General features: G+C 42.3%; 1 protein-coding gene across 2 annotated transcripts in view; it reads right to left on the reverse strand.

The window, feature by feature from the left end:
- Nucleotides 1-20340, reverse strand: part of mlx (MAX dimerization protein MLX) — a 74672-nt gene that overhangs the window by 24468 nt on the left and 29864 nt on the right. The window contains exons 3-6 of one of the 2 annotated variants that reach the window (XM_060848617.1): nt 16696-16797; nt 14098-14207; nt 13883-13982; nt 10616-10715 (exon numbers count right to left, since the gene is read on the reverse strand). In XM_060848617.1, the coding sequence (XP_060704600.1) occupies nt 10616-10715; nt 13883-13982; nt 14098-14207; nt 16696-16797 (412 nt within the window). Of the gene's footprint in view, nt 1-10615; nt 10716-13882; nt 13983-14097; nt 14247-16695; nt 16798-20340 lie in introns of both variants that reach the window. The other variant, XM_060848616.1, reaches the window with a different exon arrangement.

The raw sequence follows: 20340 nt of genomic DNA on the forward strand, positions 1-20340 counted from the left end.
AGAGATCTCTCTGTTCATCCACACTGCTAAGAATTTTCCCATTACCCCAGTACTCTTCATTCCTGTTAATTCTTCCAAAATGAACTACCTCTCACTTTTCCGCATTAAACTCCATTTGCCACTTTCAGCCCAGCTCTGCATCTTATCTATGTCCCTCTGTAACCCACAACATCCTTCGGCACTTCCAAAACTCTGCCTACCTTAGTGTCATCTGCAAATTTACTAACCCATCCTTCTACACCCATCTTCAGATCATTTATAAGAATGACCAACAGCAGTGGCCCCAAAACCGATTCTTGTGGCATACCACTGGTAAGTGAGCTCCATGATGAACATTTCCCATCAACCACCACCCTCTGTCTTCTTTCAGCTAGCCAATTTCTGATCCTTGTAGTTCAGCTGGCAATAATTTGCATCACCTGGTTCCATTTTTATTTATCTAACCATAGCCAGGATATCACTTGCAATGGCTTCAGTTTCCACTCTAACACCATTTACTATGGTGTTCTCCAATCTAACCTCAGCCTCCTCGTATTTCTCAGGTACAAGCTTCCTTACAATGACATCATTTAAAAACACATCAGCTGATAATTCTCAGCTTTACTTCACCAACAGGTTTCTCAATCCTTCCATTATCTAATTTGTCAAACCACTTGTTTGACATTCAGTGCTGGATAAGCAAAACTTTCCTAAAGATCAGGAAAACTTTTCTCACCACTGACTCCATCACTCTCCAATTGTCCAAAGTTGAATTACACTGCTACCAAACTTGGTGTTATTCTTAGTCCTGGGATATGTCTCCACCATGCTTAAGATCTCCTATTTCAACCTCTGTAACCTCACCTGACGCTGCCAAGCCTCAACCCATCTGCTGCTGAGACTCTAGATTTGACTATTCCAACACACTCCTGGTCAATTTCCACTTCTTACCCTCAGTAAAACGGAGACCATCCAAAACTATGTTGCTCAAGTCCTAACCTGCACCAAGTCAGGTTCATCCAATACCATTGTGCTCAATGAAATACAATGGTGCCGGTTAAGCAATGTACCAATTGCAAAACTCTCACCCTTGTTTTCAAATTCATCCATAGCTTTGTAATCTCTTTCTGTTTAATAACTTTCCAAGGTGCTTCTCTAATTCAGCCCTCTTAGGTGACCCCAATTTTGATTGCTCTGTTATTGGAGACTGTTTCTTTAGTTTCCTGGACCCAAATCTCCCTCCCTCTGCTTCCTTCTGTGTCTCTAACTCAAATTCCTCCTTTATGGAGACCCTTAAAATCTTTAGGCATCTTATCTAATTACGCCAGTGTTGTATTTTATAATATCTCTGAATTTGGAATTATTCAGTATATAAAACCTATTGCAGCTTAAGTGGTCTAACAAGTTTTACATCTTAACATTATCACCATACCAGTCTTCTCTCCCAGATGTAATGACACTGTACCAATAATACAGAAGGAGAGGCCAATACTTTTTGAACATGAGTTTGAATCCCAAAATAGCAAATGATGAAATGTGAATTCAATTAATAATTCTGAAATTAAAAAGCAAGCCTAATGATGACTATCAAACGATTATCAATTGTTGAGAAAACCATCTGGTCTCCCAATGCCTTTTAGGAACGATATGTACCTGTTCTAGTCTATATGTGACTTCACATCCACAGCAGTGTGACTGAATCTTAAATGCCTTTTCAAATGGCCTGGAAAGCCACTCAGTAGAGTCTAAAACTGCTACAAAGTCCAAGAAAAGGAAGGAAACTGCACGAATCACCCAGCATTTACCTAGGCATTAAAACAGCAATTGCTGATCCATGAAGTGCTTCATACTAACACCTAGGGGCTGGTTCCAAAACTTGCAGCACAGTCCCACAGAATAGTTAAGCACAAGCCAACAGAGTCATACAGATAAAAGTCACATCCTACAAAGAATGTCGCAGATACTATCATCACAATCCCTGGGTATGATCTTCCAATGGCAGGTCAGACCTACAAACGGCAGAAGCACAATTGTATAGTCAGGAAGGATTGTCATGGAAGTTCTCAGCATTGAATCCGAAAGGAGTTTGCCGCTGCAACAGGTGATGAGAAAACGAACTAAAGTAAAAAGAGTTCTGAAAAAACTCAGCAGGTCTGGCAGCATATGTAGTGAGAGAAAAACTGGGTTAACATTTTAAGTCTGATATGACTCTTCAGAAAAGAAAGATTTAACTGACCTCGTCCTACCTGTTTCTGATGCATCAATCCATGCCAGTACCAGAAGAAACATCAACAAACAGCCCTTGTGGAGATGAAGTCCATTCTTCACATTAAAGTAACTCTCCATTGTATTCCCTTGATACAATGTTAAAGGTGATAGAGTCATAGAGGTATACAGTAAGGAAACAGGTCCTTCGGCCCAACTTGTCCATGCCAACGAGGTTTCTTAATCTGAACTAGTCCTATTTGCCTCTGTTTGGTCCATATCCCCCTAAACTCTTCCTGTCCAAGTGTCTTTTAAATGTTGAAGCAAATTACTGCAGATACTGGAATCTGTCCTGAAAACAAAAAAAAATGCTAGAAATCATAGCAGGTCAGACAGCATCCGTGTAGAGAAAGTAAGCCAATGTTTCGAGTCTAGAGGACTCTTCAAAGCTGACATGAAGGGGGCATATGCAATAGTATGGGAGTAAAAGGGTGCTGACAGTACAGATTAACCAATTAGAATGCGAGGATGGCAGAACAATGATGTGTCTAACTGTCAAACGAGACTGGAAAGAACAGATGGTCCCACCAGAGTTGGGGGAGGGGAGAGAGGACATGACGACAGAAAATGCAACAAATAAAACTAAAAGGGAAGAAATGTAAGTAAGTTCACAATCGGAAGGTGTTGAATTTAATACTAAACCTAGAAGGTTGTAAAGTGCCTAGTATGAGGAATGTGGTGCTGTAAATAAATGTTAGTTGCGTCTGTTGATGGGGTTTTGTGTTCCACCTGTGAGAAGTGGTCAATCATAGGCACTAAGAGCATACCTGATAAATTACATTGGCTGCAGCTGCACACTGAGTGAATAGATCGGTTTGAGCAGCAGTTAGAGACACTAAGGAGCAGACAAATGGCACAATGTCATCGCTAGAAGTTATAGAAACATGGTCACACCTAAGGTACAGGTAGAAAGATGGGTAATTGCTAGAAGGGTAGGGGGGGTAAGTCAGCGCAAGAGCCCCCTGCTGCAATTCCCCTATCAAACAAATATTCTGTTTTGGATAATGATGAGAGAGATGGCCCGTCAAGTGACAACACCTGCCGCAGCCACTGTAGCGGCACCATGGCTAGCCCTGCTGTACAGAGGGGAGGGACAAATCGTAGTACAGCAGTAGTAATTGGGAGAATCGATAGGGGCACAGCCAGGTGCTTCTGCAGCCATGAGAGACTCCAGTATGGTATGTTGCCTCCCTGGTGCCAGGGTCCTGAAACAGGGTAAACAGACAGAAGTCATTGTCTAGACTGGAACAAATGTCTATACTGGAACAAATGACATGGATGGAAGAGTGACAAGGTCCTATAATAAGAATTCTGGGATTTAGGTAATAAACTAAAGACTTCTAGGATAGTAATAGAACATAGAAAAATACAGCGCAGTACAGGCCCTTCGGCCCTCGATGTTTGCGCCGATCCAAGCCCACCTAACCTACACTAGCCCACTTTCCTCCATATGCCTATCCAATGCCCGTTTAAATGCTCATAAAGAGGGAGAGTGCACCACTGTTACTGGCTGGGCATTCCATGAACTCACGACTCACTGAATAAAGAATCTACTCCTAACATCAGTCCTATACCTACCTCCCCTTAATTTAAAGCTATGCCCCCTCGTAATAGCTGACTCCATACATGGAAAAAGGTTCTCATGGTCAACCCTATCTAAACCCCTAATCATCTTGTACACCTCTATCAAGTCACCCCTAAACCTTGTTTTCTCCAATGAAAACAGCCCCAGGTGCCTCAGCCTTTCCTCATACGATCTTCCTACCATACCAGGCAACATCCTGGTAAACCTCCTCTGCACTCGTTTCAGTGCCTCCACATCCTTCCTATAGTATGGTGACCAAAACTGCACACAATACTCCAGATGAGACCGCACCAGAGTCTTATACAACTGCAACATGACCTCAGGACTCCGGAACTCAATTCCTCTATCAATAAAAGCCAGTATGCCATATGCCTTCTTCACAGCACTATTTACCTGGGTGGCAACTTTCAGAGATCTGTGTACATGGACATCAAGATCCCTCTGCTCATCCACATTACCAAGTATCCGACCATTAGCCCAGTACTCCATCTTCTTGTTACTCTTACCAAAGTGAATCACTTCACACTTAGCTACATTGAACTCCATTTGCCACTTTTCTGCCCAGCTCTGCAGCTTATCCATATCCCGCTGTAACCTGCCACATCCTTCCTCGCTGTCAACAACTCCACCGACTTTCGTAACATCCGCAAACTTGCTCACCCAACCTTCTAGCCCCTCCTCCAGGTCATTTATAAAAATGACAAACAGCAATGGTCCCAAAACAGATCCTTGCAGAACACCACTGGTAACTGCACTCCAAGATGAACCTTTACCATCAACTGCTACCCTCTGTCTTCTTCCAGCCAGCCAATTCCTAATCCAAACCTCCAACTCACCCTCAAAGCCATACCTCCGTATTTTTTGCAATAGCCTACCATGAGGAACCTTATCAAACGCCTTACTAAAATCCATATACACCACATCTACCGCTTTACCCTCGTCCACCTCCTTAGTCACCTTCTCAAAGAATTGAATAAGTTTTGTGAGGCACGTCCTGCCCTTCACAAAACCATGCTGACTATCCTTGATCACATTATTCCTATCCAGATGTTCATAAATCCTATACCTTACAATTCTTTCTAAGACTTTGCCCACAACAGAGGTAAGACTCACCGGCCTATAGTTACTAGGGTTATCCCTACTCCCCTTCTTGAATAAGGGAACCACATTTGTTATCCTCCAGTCTTCTGGCACTATTCCTGATAGTAATCTCAGGATTATTATCTGTGTCACATGCTACTGAGGCTAGGAACAGAGATGTAGTACAATTGAACACGTGGCAAAAGAGCTGGAATAAGGGGTGGGAGGGGCTTTCAGATATGTAGATCATTGCGTTGTCTTCAAAGGAAGATGGGACCTACATAAGAAGGACTAGTTGCACTTGAACTGGAGGGACACCAATATCCTGGCAGAGGGGTTTAATAGTGCCAACTGGGAGGATTTCAACTGGTTTGGCTTGGGATGGGAACCAGAGTAACAGGTAGAGGAAGCGCTTGGGACTAAAGCAAATATCGCTACGAGGAAGATCAGGCATACTCAAAGAGATATAGGCTATTCTGTTAAAACACGCTTTACAACAATGCAAATTCTCTGTAATGCAATTGATGCGTTTATTGATGGAATTGCAGTTTGAATGCCAGGCCTCTAGAAATTCCCGTGCGTGTCTCCGTTTAGCCGATCCTAGGATGGACATGTTGTCACAGTCAAAGTGGTGTCCTTCTTCATATGTATGTAAGGATACTAGCGATCGTAGGTCATATCTTTTGGTGGCTAGTTGGTGTTTCTGTAACCTGGTGGTTAGTTTGTTACAATCCTTGTATGGTATTTTGTAAATGGATGTCATTTACAAAATACCATGCTTGGGCTGTAACAAACACTACATTACACAGACAGGCAGAAAACTAGCAGAAAACCAGGATACATGGGCTTACCGACCTGTAGCTGTATCATCTCGGTTTCCCTTTTTAAACAATGGAACAACATTAACCATTCTCTAATTCTCTGAACCTTGCCTGAAGCCAAATGCAAAGATGTCTGTTAAGATATTTCCTCCCTTGCTTCCCAAAATATCCTGGGATAGATTCCATCTGGCTCTGGGAACTTGTTTACCTTAATGCATTTCAAGACTCTGAACACTTCCTCCTCCATTATGTTGACCTGCCCAAGCATATTCACACACCTTTCCCTAACCTCAACATTCCTCATGTCCTGTTCTTTGGTGAATACTGATGTAAATCATTCATTAAAGATCTCACCTATTTCCTCTGGACTCACATGCAACCTCCCTCCTTAATCCTTGAGTGGGCCTATTCTTTCCCTAGCTACCTTCTTGTTCCTAATATATGTATAAATGCCCTTAATCCTGCTGGATATTTCATAGCCCTGCAGATGTCATGTACATGGACTTTAGTAAGACGTTTCATAAGGCTCCCCATGGTAAACTAATGGAGAAAGTGAAGTCACATTGTGTGCAGGGTGTTCTGGCTAGCTAGATAAAGAACTGGTTGAGCAACAAGACACTGAAGTAATAGTTGAAGGGAGTTTCTCAAAATGGAGAAAAGGTGACCAGTGGTATTCCACAGGCATCAGTGTTGGGGCCACAGTTGTTTGTGATATACACAAGTGATCTGGAAGAGGGCACTATTGGTATGATCTGCAAGTTTGCAGATGACACGAAGATTGGTGGAGTTGCAGAAAACATAGGGAGTAGACAGACTGGAGAGTTGGGGGGGAAAGTGACACATGGAGTTCAATCCAGACAAATGTGAGCTGATGCATTTAGACAAGTCTAATTCTAGACCAAAACGTGGATGAGTACAGAGATCTGGGAGTTCAGGTCCATTGTACCCTGAAGGTGGCTGCACAGGTGGATGGGGTGGTCAAGAAGTCATACGGTATGCTTGCCTTCATCAGGCAGGGTATTGAGTATAAGACCTGGCAGGGCATGTTAAAATTGTACAAGACTTTGGTTCGGCCGCATTTAGAATATCACGTACAGTTCTGTTCACACTACCAAAAGGATGTGGACGCTTTGGAGAGGGTGCAGAGAAAGTTTACAAGAACGTTGCCTGGTATGGAAGGCGATAGCTATGAAGAGAGGTTGAGTAGGTTAGGATTGTTTTCATTAGAAAAAAGAAGATTTGAGCGGTGATCTGATTGAGGTCTACAAAATCATGAAGGGTATAGACAGAGTAGTTAGAGACAAGCTTTTTTCCAGGGTGAAGGATTCAATAACGAGAGGTCACACTTTCAAGGTGAGAGGTGAAAAGGTGGATACATGCGGCAAGTACTTTACACAAAGGGTGGCAGTGTCTGGAACGCGTTGCCAGCAGAGGTAGTAGAGGCAGGCATAGTAGATTCATTTAAGGTGTGTCTGGACAGATGCATGAGTAGGTGGGGAGCAGAGTGATACAGATGCTTAGGAATTGGGCGAAACGTTTAGACAGTAGATTTGGATCAGCTCAGGCTTGGTAGGCTGAAGGGTACGTTCCTGGGCTGTAAACGTTTCTTTGTTCTTTGTAGCCCCTTTTAGCCCTCCTAACTCCCTGTTTGAACTCCTTCCTACTTTCTCTAAATTCTTCAAGGACTTTGTCTGTTTTTATTTGCCTACACCTTGGGTATGCTTTTTTTTTGACAAAGCTGATAATGGCAGTGGTGAGGAAGCTGTTGGAGAAGATACTGAAAGACAGGATTTATTCACATTTGGAAGTGAATGGACTTATTTGTGATAGGCAGAATGGGCTTGTGGTGTGGGGGGTGGTGAGATCATGTCTCACCAACTTGATTGAATTTTTTTCAGATGGTGGAGGAATGATGAGGGTAGGCCAGTGGATACTGTCTACATGAATTTTAGTAAGTCACTTGATCAGGTACCTCATAGCAGGCTGATACAAAGGACGAGTCTAATGGAATGAACTGGCTAAATGGATACGCAACTGGCTTGATCAGAGAAGACCGAGAGTAGCAGTGGAAGGGTGCTTTTCAGAATGGAAATCAATAATTAGTGGTGTCCCACAGGGATCAGTGCTGGGACTTTAGTTGTGTGTAATACATATGTTACAAATTCGAAAGAGTGTATGATCACTTTAAGAGAAAGGTACCTTTTTTGAGCTGAGAGGTTGTGACAGCACATGTATCTGTGATTAACTGACAGTGCAGAGGGTGCTGAAAATTGATAATATGCAACAATCAGCTTGTGGTTGTGTTTTGATGTTAAGACAACCAGATTTGAATTTATTGTATTGACAACATTGGACCAATGAGGATATGATGTTGAGGATATAAAAAGGAAGGGCATTGTGAAAATTGGTCAGAGCTAACTGCCCATGAACTGGACAGTCAACTGCCATCTGAAGAAATAAACACCTTGTTCTCAAAAGAAATATCTCAGAAGGCATCATCTATTAAAAGTACCAAGAAATTTTATACAAAGTCACTTCGCAGTAAAAAGTAAGAAGACAACTCAGGGAGAAAACAGCACATTCGGAAGACCGGAAGGAAGACAGCGTAAGAGGCTGTATGGACTTCAGGAGATATCATAGAATCCCTAACAGTGGAGAAACAGGCCATGTTTAATAATAGTGTTATTGGAGCAGCATTTTAATGGAGTTGGGGGTTAGTGATTTTTTTTTGAAGAAAAAGGGGGTTTGAATTTGTGAATAGCTTTTAGTTGGTGTTCACTGTTAGAGTTAGGAAAATAAATGTTTTTTTTGAACAGTGGAAATCAGGGTTTTTCTTTCACTCACTCATACTTTTAACAGGTTATGAGGCAAGGTGAGCTTTTCCGGGTGTTTTAGTTTTAATTAGCAGAGGGGTTCAACCTCCATGTTGCAACATATATAAATGATCTGCAGAAAAATATAGATGGTCTGATTAGTAAGTTTGCAGATGACACCAACATTGACGAGTTGCAGATAGTGAGGAAGATTGTTGAAGGACACAATGGAATATAGATATATTACATGTTTGGGCACAGAAATGGCAGGTCAAGTTTAATCTGCACAAATGTGAGGTGATGCATTTTGGAAAATCGAATTAGGTGTGAATGATACTGTAACTGGCAGAACTCTTAAGAGCACTGACATAAAGAAGGATCTGGGTGGACAGGTCCACAGATCCCTGAACGTGGCAACTCAGGTGGACAAGGTGGTCAAGAAGGCTGACAGCATTGATCAGGGCATCAAATAAAGAAGTTATTTTACAGCTCTACAAAACTTTAGTTAGGCCATATTAGGAATACTGTGTGCACTTCTGTTCGCCATACCACCAAAGAACGAAGATGCTTTGGAGAGGGTGCAGAGAAGGTTTACCAGGATGTTGCCTGGCCTGTAGGGTTTTAGTTATGAGGAGAGATTGGATAAACTCGGATTGTTTTCACTGGAAAGATGAAGGCTGAAAGGCAACCTGATAGAGGTCTACAAAATTGTGAGAGGCATAAATAGGGTGGATAGTTAGAGCCATTTTCCTAGGATGGAAAGGTCAACTACAAGAAGGCACAAGTTCAAGATGAGAGGGAGAAAGTTTAGGGGAGAAGTGGAGGGAAAAGCTTTCATACATAGGGTGGTGGGTGCCAAGAATGCACTGCTAGTGAAGATGTTGGATGCAGGCATGTCAGCAACATTTAAGGTGTATCTTGACACATGAATAGGAGAACAGAAAGATAGAAACCATGTACAGAGGAAACTCGATTATCTGAATACCAATTATCCGAAAAGTGGATTATCAGAAGGAGATCTAGAGGTCCCATTAGAAACACTATATCAAAGACGTGTTTCCAGCAGTGATCGCGTCTTTGTCGACAGTGATTAAATAGGCACCATCTCCAAATGACTGACCTCCCGCCCTCCGCTTGAAGATTAGTGGTGTTGCTGAACCGTTCTTGGTACTGAACAAAGAACAAAGAGAATTTACAGCCCAGGAACAGGCCCTTCGACCCTCCAAGCCTGAGCCGATCCAAATATACTGTCTAAACCTGTCGCTCAATTCCTAAGCATCTGTATCCCTCTGTTCCCCACCTACTCATGTATCTGTCCAGACGCTTCTTAAATGAATCTACCGTGCCTGCCTCTACCACCTCTGCTGGCAATGTGTTTCAAATGCCTACCACCCTCTGTGTGAAGTACTTGCCACGTGTATCCCCCTCTCACCTTGAAAGGTTACTGAAGTCTTCCAGCCAGAGCACATCCTGCATCCTTGCCTCCTCAGTGCTTTATCCAAGTACTGTCAACATAGAGAAATACTGACTCATCAGCTGATTGTGGGATAATGTGGTAATCAGCAGGAAGTTTCCTTGACCATGTTTGACCTTAAACCATGAGACTTCATGCGATTACAGTCAATGTTGAGGAGTCTCAGGGATCTCCCTCCGAACTGTATACACTGTGGCAATTTCTCTGCTGGGTTTGTTCTGCCAATGGACATATCTAGGAATGGTTATGAGTATTTGGGACATTGACTATAAAAGTACCATTCCTGTATCAGACCAATGCTTGACTTGTCTGTGAGAAAGCGCTCTCTCAATTTTGGTACCAGCCCCCACATATTTGTATGAAGGACTTTGCAGGGTCAACATCGTCAAGTTCTGTACTGATATAATCGATAAGGCTCCTATCCACTTTGGAGCCTTGAAGATTCCTGAAGGATTCCTGAAGAAGGGCTTATGCCCGAAAAATCGAATCTCCTGTTCCTTGGATGCTGCCTGACCTGCTGCGCTTTTCCAGCAACACATTTTTCAGCTCCTATCCACTTAGTTCAGGAGAATGCACAAAATATATTAGCAAATCTTACGCCTTCATAATCTTTAGAGCCATGACATCTTTGCGCAGAGTGGAGAGTTCTTCATCTTGCTTCTTCTTCTCCTTGTGCAGAAACTGAATATAATCAATAGCTGTGGAAATAGAAGAATTTTAATATTTTACCGTTTGCATGTCAAAAATACTGAAAGCTATCCACCTTTTTGAACTCTGGACTCTCACCTTGCTGCTTATAAAAACTATAGTTTAGACTTTATTCTATAAAAGCTTTTGTATAAAATTAGAAGAGGATTTCTTTCTCTTTTGATCCCCAGATCCAAGTTGCAGCTGTTAATTTCTGCCCAAATGACTGGACAAGAATGAATAAAGATCTCAAATACATGAAAATAAGTTCCAGATGCTATCCCTGAAGCTTGTTCCTTGTATTATTAAATCCAGTAAGGTGAAACAAACCCAATTACAGGTTTGTATTGCTGATTCTTTTTTTACCTAGGAAATGTTAGCCAGAGAAAAATCATATCTAACTCATGGGTAATCCAAAGTGACCCAACCTCACAACCTGACTTATCTTCAACCTCCAGATCCAACTGTACACTTGACTCCAAAATGCTCCCCCAACAGCCTAACCAGATGCACCTCACAAACATGCCACCTTATCCCCTACCTTCTCTCTGTAACTTTTCAACCTGATTTTGGGATAATTAAACTCTTTTTACACTGGAATCCAGCAGCTAATGATGTAAACGTAGGTATGAAGAATCTGTGATTATTCTTCCTGCGAGGATTCTTTCATCTGATGAATTTGGGAATAAATAAATAGCCTTTTTGCCTGATCAGGGTAGGGTATCTGAACCTGATAAAGACGAATTGGGCTTTAACATTTAATTTCACAATTATCCAAAACTTTTACTACTAGAGATAGGCTTCTGATCCACAACAGTGAAGCCAATAACAGCTTTTGTAATGTTCAGAGGCAGAATTACATGATACAGAACATAGGAGAAAAAGTAAGCCATCTGGCCCTTTGAGCCTGCTCTGCTTTCAATAAGATCATGGTCGGTTTGATCATGGCTTAACCTCCAATGTTTTCACTGCCCAGCATAATCCTTAACTCCCACATCTATCAAAAATATACCCAACTCAGCTGTTTGAATAAAGTCAATGAGTCAGCCATCACTGCTCCCCAGGGAAGAGAATTCCACAGACCAACAGAAAAAAAAACATCGGTGTCTCTCTCTTAGATGGGTTACCCCTTATTTTTAAACTATGTCACCTGGTTCTAGTGTTCCCTATGAGAGCAAAGATCTGCTCACTATCCACCCTAACATATTCCCTCAGGATTTTATTTTAAGATGACCTTTCATTCGTCTAAACTCCAATGGAGTTTTTTTCAATATTTTTCCACTCATTTATAGGTTGTGGGCATGGCTGGGTTATTTCCAATTCTCAATTGTTCAGCGAATAGTGAAGGATTAACTGCGGGTTGCTATGGGTCCGGAGTCACATGTAGGCCAGACCAGGTAAGGAAATCAGATTTCCCTAAAGGTCATTAGTGAAACAAATGGATTATTACAACAATCAACAGTGGTTATATGGTCACCACTAACTAGCTATGTTCAAATTCCAAATTTTTACTGAATCCCAATTTCACCATCTAGTGTGTTGGGATTCAAATCCATCTCTTGAGATTATAAACCTGGGGACCTAAATTACCTGACAAGTGTAACCCAGAAAGGAGTTCAGTGAACCATCTCTGAATTGTTTCTAATACAATTATTTTTTTTCAAATAAGGTGATAAAAACTGCACTATTATATTGTTGGGGCAGCGAAGCTTTTGCTCATGTCACTGCTTTCAATCCTCCATGCTGGTATTAATCTAAGCTACTGACAACATGTGAGGAAGGATGCTCACACAAAATCTTCAGCAGAAGATAATTTCTATCTTGACGAACAGTAAGTATATTTATTTCATTTTACTTATTGGGTGGCATGGTGGCTCAATGGTTTGCATTGCTGCCTCACAGCACCACAGACTCCACCCTCAGGCAACTGTCGGCATGTGTTTCCTCTTGGTGCTTCAGTTTCCTCTCATAGTCCAAAGATGCGCTGGTTAGGTATAGTGGCCATACTAAATTGCCCATAGTGTCCAGGGATGGCAGGCTAGGTGGATTAACTGTGGGAAATGTAGGGTTACAGGGATGGGACCTGGGTAGGATGCTCTTCAGAAGATTGGTATGAACTTGATGGGCCAAACAGCCTGCTTCCCTTTAGGGACTTTATGATTAATAGCGAGTTACATTACATGAGATACACAATAGGATTTCGTAGGACATCTGATCCAACCTCAGAGCAAGGTTCATATTACTATTAGTGAAGTATTTGCATAAAGCATTGGAAATAAACACTAAACCAAAAACAGTACCACTTACCTCCTCTGAATAACAGTCCTTTATATCCTTATGGGCAGGGCTTAATTAACCTCACTTATCAGTTTTTGCAACACTCTTCATTTAAATAGATATTGCTTCTGAGTTATTTCTGCCAAAAAGGACAAACTAGTAGTTTCCCACCATAGAGCAGCATGGTGGTACAGAGGTCAGCATCTCACAGCACCAGAGACCTACATTCGATTCCAGCCTTGAGTGACTGTCTGTGTGGAGTCTGCACGCAATGTGGACTTCAACAGTTTCCTCATTTCCTCTTCCCCCACCTCAACCCAGTTCCAAACTTCCAGATCAGCACTGTCCCCATGACTTGTCCCACCTGCCTATCTTCTTTTCCACCTATCCACTCCACCCTCCTCCCTGACCTATCATCTTCATTCCCACCACCCCTCCACTCACCTATTGTACTCTATGCTACTATCTCCCCACCTCCTCTCATTTATCTCTCCACCTTTCAGGCACTCTGCCTGTATTCTTGATGAAGCGCTTTTGCCCGAAACGTCGATTTTACTGCTCCTCGGATACTGCCTGAACTGCTGTGCTTTTCCAGCACCGCTAATCCAGAGAATGGAGTCTGCAACACTGCTGTGTCTCCATAGATTTTCTCCAATTTTCTCTCAGTCCAAGGACGCATAGGTTTGGTGGACTGTCAATGCTAAAATTGCCCTGTATTGTCCAGGATTAGCTATGGTAAATACTGACTTACAGGGATAGGATGGACACTCTTCGGAGAGTTGGTGCTGGGGGCTTTGTTCTGCTCTGTAAAGATTCTATATTATATTCCCATCTGCTAAACGTCTGTCTACATTACATCAGGAAATATAGTATTCTTTATTAAACTTAGAATTGTACATACTTTTCTGAAGAACTGTGGCTTTACTCAGCTTCTGGGATCCAATCAAGAAATCTTGCTGTTGGCACGTAGGGACGATTGACTGTAATTCATCATATCCTTTCTGTGAGGCAATCATTCAGAAATTGTTCAGAAATAGTAAGCTGATTAATTGCAAATTTGCTGTACAAACTTTAGATACTCAGTTTTGAAGCTCAGTTTAAATTTAAATGTCGCACCTTGATGGCATCTCGTCTCTTTTGTTCAGCCTGCGTATGAGCCTGTCTCCGTCGGTCTTTATAAGTTTCTTTATAGGCAATTTCCTGCCTGTAATCACTATCTTCATCATCTGCAGTTGGAGAACAATCATTGTCTGTCATGCAATCGGCTACAAGGAAACAGAATGTTTTCAATCACTTCATTAACAGTGAAGGTGTTTTTAAATATTTCTCTTTATCTGTTTTAATTTTGGAAGATTACCAAAAGACCATAACACACAGGAGCAGAAATTAGGCCATTCAGCCCACTGAGTCTGCTCCACCATTCAATTATGGCTCAACCCCATTTTCCCACTTTCCCCCAGTAACCCTTAATCCCCTTGACAATCACAATCCTTCTTAAAAGTAATCAATGACCTAGCCTCCACAGCCCTCTGTGGCAGTGAATTATCATTGCAGCGAATTACTGTGTCTCATATTAACCTGTCCTAGTGTTAAACCTACTTGAGGATGGCATAGTGGTTAGCACTGCTGCCTCATAGAACTAGAGGCCCTGGTTCAATTCTAGCCTTGGGTGACTGTCTGTGTAAGCTTACATGGTTTTTCTCCAGGGTGCTCCAGTTGCCTTCTAGAGTCTAAAAATGTGCAGGTTCAGTGGATTGGCCATGCCAAACATTACCCCATAATGTCCTGGAATGGGCAGGCTAGGTAGATTAGCCATTGTTTGGGATAGAGTAGGGGCTGAGAGTCAGGATCAGTCTTTGGAGGGTCAGTACAAATTTGATAGGCTGAATGGTCTCCTTCTGCACTGCAGAGAGTTTCTATGATTTTATGATTTGTGACCTTCTCAATGATTCACTGGATAAATGTCCTACACAGCAAAAGGATCTTAGGAGAAAATTTTCTCTTAGAATCATAGAGGCAGACAGGATGGAAACAGACCCATTGGTCCAATTTGTCCATGCTGATCAGATATTCTAAATTAATGTAGTCCCACTTGCCAACATTTGGCCCATATCCCTCCAAACTCTTCCCATTCATATACAACATTTAAATGGCATCTGAATGGGTAATTGTGTCAGCTTCCCGCAACTCCTCTGGCAGCTCATTCCATACACGCACCACCCTCTGCGTAAAGTTGCTGCCCTTAGGACCCTTTTAAATCTTTCTCCTCTCACCGTAAACCTATGCCCTCCAGTTTTGGACTCCCCTACCCTGAGATAAAGACCTTGGCTATTCACCCTATCCAGGCCTCTCATGATTTTATAGACCTCTATAAGGTCACCCCTCAGCTTACAATGCTCCATGAAAAAGGCCCCAGCCTATTAAGCCTTTCCCTTTAGCTCATCTGGACCTGGGGATTTGACCATTTCTTTTTAAGGCTCCAATACCTCCTTACTCCCTCTGTCAAACTGCTCAAGAACCTCATAGGTCTCTTCCCAAATTTTGTACCTTACGCCCTCCATCTCCGATGTCCCTCAGCGTTATGCAGAGACTGCCCCCTTATTTGTTAATCCATTGATGGCAGAATTCAAACCTGCATCTAGATATCACTTCAGCGGACCACATTCAGCCAATGAATCTTGACAGGTATTAATTTTTTTCAATTCATTCACACAGACATTGCTGGCTAGGCCAGTATTTATTGCCCATCCTTAATTACTTAGAGGGCAGCTCAGAACGAAATCACATTGCTGTGGTTCTGGAGTCATGTGTAGACCAGACCAGGCAATGATGACAGTTCCCTTCTCTAACAAGGAAACTGTCATCAAGCTGGATTTTTCCAACAAACAACTGTTTCATGATCAACATTAGATTCTTAACTCCAGATTTTTATTAAATTCAAGTTCCACCACCTGCCATCGTGGCAATGAACATAGATGCCCAAAACTCAATTCTAATCTCTGGATTAACACTAACGATAGTACCACTAGGCCACTGCCTCCCCATAACACCGTAAACACTAATAAAGCGAAGAAAAGGACCAACACAAGGAAATTGGAGGGGAAGTGGTTTGGTGGTGGGGGTTGGGGGATGGTGGGGGTTGGGGGGGGTGGAGAAGGGAAAGAAAGAGAGAGAAATAAAAAAAAACCAAGAGGTGTATGAACTCTGAAAATACAACAGGAACTGTAAGAATTTAAGAGGTCAACATTCAGGTCAAAACCACCCAGCAGACTAAGTCCCAACAGTGACTGCTTTTCTCTTCCCCTTCCCTGGATTTTCAAGGCACCCAGTTCACAAATATCTTAAGTTAGAGCCAGCATTTTTCAAGCTGATGTTCATACACTGAAGTCAGTATAGGGAGTCAGAGGCAGAGATCAGAGGAAGAAACACAGATACAATTAACAGATTGCTCCGGTCTTTCACTCTTTCTAATTGGAATATATATTGCTTTGCCCCATCTATCCTGTCCTCCAGCCCTTTGTTGAAGTCCTAATTGAAAGAGAAGAGTGATTAATGTTTAAAGAGACTAAATAATATGACAATATCAGAAATTTCCTTATATGCTTCTAGTAAGTTGGCGCACAAAGCCTCTACTTTTCTGAACTGTAACAAATCATCAAACGGAGGGAATATAAACAATGAACACAGACAGGGTTCTGTTTGTGAATTCCTTACCTGTGTTAGGTACAGAGGAGGCACTGGTGGAGCCTGTGTTTGATGTTATACTATTTGCTCTTGACACTACGCTTCCTTTTCTAGTATTGTCAGCAAAAAACCCTGGTGAAAAAGAAAATCAAATTATTCATGGTGTGCAAACCAAATAAGAAAATGCTCATGTAAGAAAGAAAGATACCTGTAGTTAAAGCTGCCTCTTATGCTTTTTTGCATTTATGTAGCACCTATCATTATCTCAGCATTTCCAAAAACTCCTTCCAGGCAACTGATTATATTTCTTTAAAAGAGACAGGAAAATGTACATCTAGATGACTGAAATACTACAAGTTATGCTGCAGTTATACAAAGTCCTGGTTAGACCCCACTTCAAGGACTGCCAGCAGATCCGGGCCTTCGCATCTAAGGCTTACGGTGTCCGAACTGGAGCAGAGAAAAGCTGTGCAGAAGCTGCTGCTGCAGCTGCTTGAGCCCCGATCTTCCTGCTGATGGTGAACTGGTCGATGCCTGGACCTGAACAGCAGCATCGGTTTGAAGTGTTGTCCCTTGCTGATGGCTGACTCTATCCTGGGTAATACCAGCAAGGCCTCTACCGGTATTTGAGCTCTTTCTGTTGCTGACACCTCTCCTGGTTCAGGAATCAACTCAAGGCACCCTTGGCACTGTCTGTTGTCCCAAAACCAATTCAAGCCAACTCACCAACCAGGTAATAGATTTGTGCAGCAGAACTGAGGCCATTCAACCTATCAAGTTCATACCAGCTCTGGAGAACACCTGCACAATCCCTTTTCCCTACTCTGTTCCTGTAACCCTGCAATGGCACTTCTGTCAAGTGCCAATCCAATTTTCCTTTGAAGTTATTCATTGTCTCTGTTTTCATCACCCTTGTGTGCAGCAAGTTCTATCACTCCTACTCACCGTTGTAGAAAAAGTTCTTCCTCATATTGCTTCTGTGTCTCTGATCCAAAACCTGAAATCTGTGCCTTCAAGTCCTTGTACAATCATGAAATGTCTATCTTATCCAAACTTTGCACAGGTCTATCAAATCACCTTTCACTCTCATTTGTTCCAAGGAAGACAACAGCACTATGAAAAATCCAAAGGATTATTATACATTCTGGATTTATAGGTTTGCTCACCGAGCTGAAGTGTTCATTTTCAGACATTTTGTCGCCATACTAGATAACATCTTCAGTGAGCCTCCGAATGAAGCGGTGGTAGTGCAACCTGCTTTCTATTTATATGTTTGAGTTTCCTAGGGTTAGTGATGTCATTTCCAGTGGTGACATCATTTCCTATGGATGATATCATTTCCTGTTTTTTTCTCAGGCAGTGGTAAATGGGATCCAAGTCAATGCGTTAATAGAGTTCCAGTTGGATTGCATTGGTTCGAGGACTTGTCGTGTGTCTCTCTCTGCTTGGCTTGTCCTAGGATGGATGTGTTGTCCCAGTCGAAGTTGTGTCCTTCCTCATCCGTACGTAAAGATACCAGTGAGAGTGGGTCATGTCATTTGTGGCTAGTTAATGTTCATGTATCCTGATGGCTAGTTTTCTGCCTGTTTGTCCAATGTAGTATTTGTTACATTGTCTTGAAAGATATTTTGTAAATGATATTAGTTTTGCTTGTTATCGGTACGGGGTCACACCCTGAGAAAAAGAACAGGAAATGACATCACCTATAGGAAATGATGTCACCACTGGAAATGACATCACCAACCCTAGGAAACTCAAAACTTATAAATCGAAAGCGGGCAACACCACCAGTGCTTCATTTGGAGGCTCACTGACGATGTTATCTAGTATAGTGACAAAACATCTGAAAATGAACCTGCCAGCTCAGCAAGCAAACCTCAACCTAAGCTACATATCTTCTCAAAATTCGCTATAAATTTAGGTATATTAGGAGCAAGACAATAACCAATAAAAGGAGGGCCCATTCAGGGCAATAGAGTTTTTTCTACGTGAAGCCAGAAGACCCCGCTGAAGTTTCAAATGAGTTCTTCAAAATTTCAGCACAATGGCTCAGTGGTTAGCTCTGCAACTTCAGCGTCACGGACCCAGGTTCAATTCCACCCTCGGACAATTGTCTTTGTGGAGTTTGTGCATCCTTATCATGTCTGCTTGCATTTCCTCTGGGTGCGTCAGTTTCGTCCCACAGTCCAAAGATATGCAGGTTAGGTGGATTGGCCACGCTAAATCTACTCAACCTCTCTTCATAGCTAGCACCTGCCATACCAGGTAACATCCTGGTGAACGTCCTCTGCGCCCTCTCCAAAGCATCCACATCCTATTGATAATGTAGCAACCAGAACAGTACGCAGTGTTCTAAATGTGGGCGAACCAAAGTCTTATACAACTTTAACATGACCTGCCAACTCTTGTAATCAATACCTCGTCCAATGAAGGAACGCATGCCGAATGACCACTCTATCAACCTGCATTGTACCCTGAAGGTGGCAATGGACCTAAAACACCCAGATCTCTCTGTACATCAATTTTCCCCAGAGCTTTTTATTTATGATATAGTTCATTCTTGGACTGGTTCTTACAGAATGAATCACCTCGCATTTGCCTGGGTTGAACTCCATCTACCACTTCTCTGCCCAACTCTCCAATCTTTCTATATGCAGCTGCATTCACGGAGAGTCCTCTTCACCAAGTGCTACTCCACCAACCTTAGTGTCATCTGCAAACTTGCTAATCAGACCACCTATACCTTCTCCAGGTCATTTACGTAGGTCACAAATAACAATGGCCCTAACACAGATTCCTGTGGAACACCACTGGTCACAGTTCTCCATTATGAGAAATTCTCTTCCACTACTACTGACTCCTGCTGCCCAGCCAGTTTTCTATCCATTGAGCTAGTACACCCTGGACCCAGTCCCCAACACCAGGTCCAGTATGGCCCCTTTCCGAGTTGGACTATTTACATACTGCTCTAGAAAACCCTCCTGCATGCTCCTTACAACTTCTGCTCCATCTAGACCTCTAACACTAAGTGAATCACAATCAATATTGGGAAAATTAAAATCTCCTATCACCACCAGCCTGTTGCTCCTATATCTTTCTATAATCTGTCTACATATTTGTACCTCTATCTCATGTTTGCTGTGAGATGCCTGTAATGTGGCCCCAACATTGTTACCACAGCCTTTCGATTTCTGAGGTCTATCCATATTGCCTCACAGTTCAAGTCTTCCATAATGCCCTCTTTCAGCACATCTGTGATATCTTCTCTGACCAGTAATGTTTCCGTGTAGTATGACTCTATGATTCACAACTTGGGAAGGATATACTGGTGATAAGGAGGTACAAACTTAGGTTTGCAAGAATGATACCTAGACATTAGGGATTAGGCTTCGAGGAGAAATTATACAAACTAAGTCTGTTTTCTCTAGCATTTGGAGTGTTCAGGACCTTCTAATCAAAGTATTCAACATATTAATTGGAAAATGTGGGGTAGAGCTGAAAATGTGTGTTGCTGGAAAAGTGCAGCAGGTCAGGCAGCATCCAAGGAGCAGGAGAGTCGACGTTTCGGGCATGAGCCCTTCTTCAGCAACACACATTTTCAGCTGTGATCTCCAGCATCAGCAGTCCTCACTTTCTCCTAGAAAATGTGGGGTAGATACAGATAAATTATTTCCA

Source organism: Hemiscyllium ocellatum, chromosome 32 (genome assembly GCF_020745735.1).
Source record: "Hemiscyllium ocellatum isolate sHemOce1 chromosome 32, sHemOce1.pat.X.cur, whole genome shotgun sequence".
Classification (NCBI taxonomy): domain Eukaryota; kingdom Metazoa; phylum Chordata; class Chondrichthyes; order Orectolobiformes; family Hemiscylliidae; genus Hemiscyllium; species Hemiscyllium ocellatum.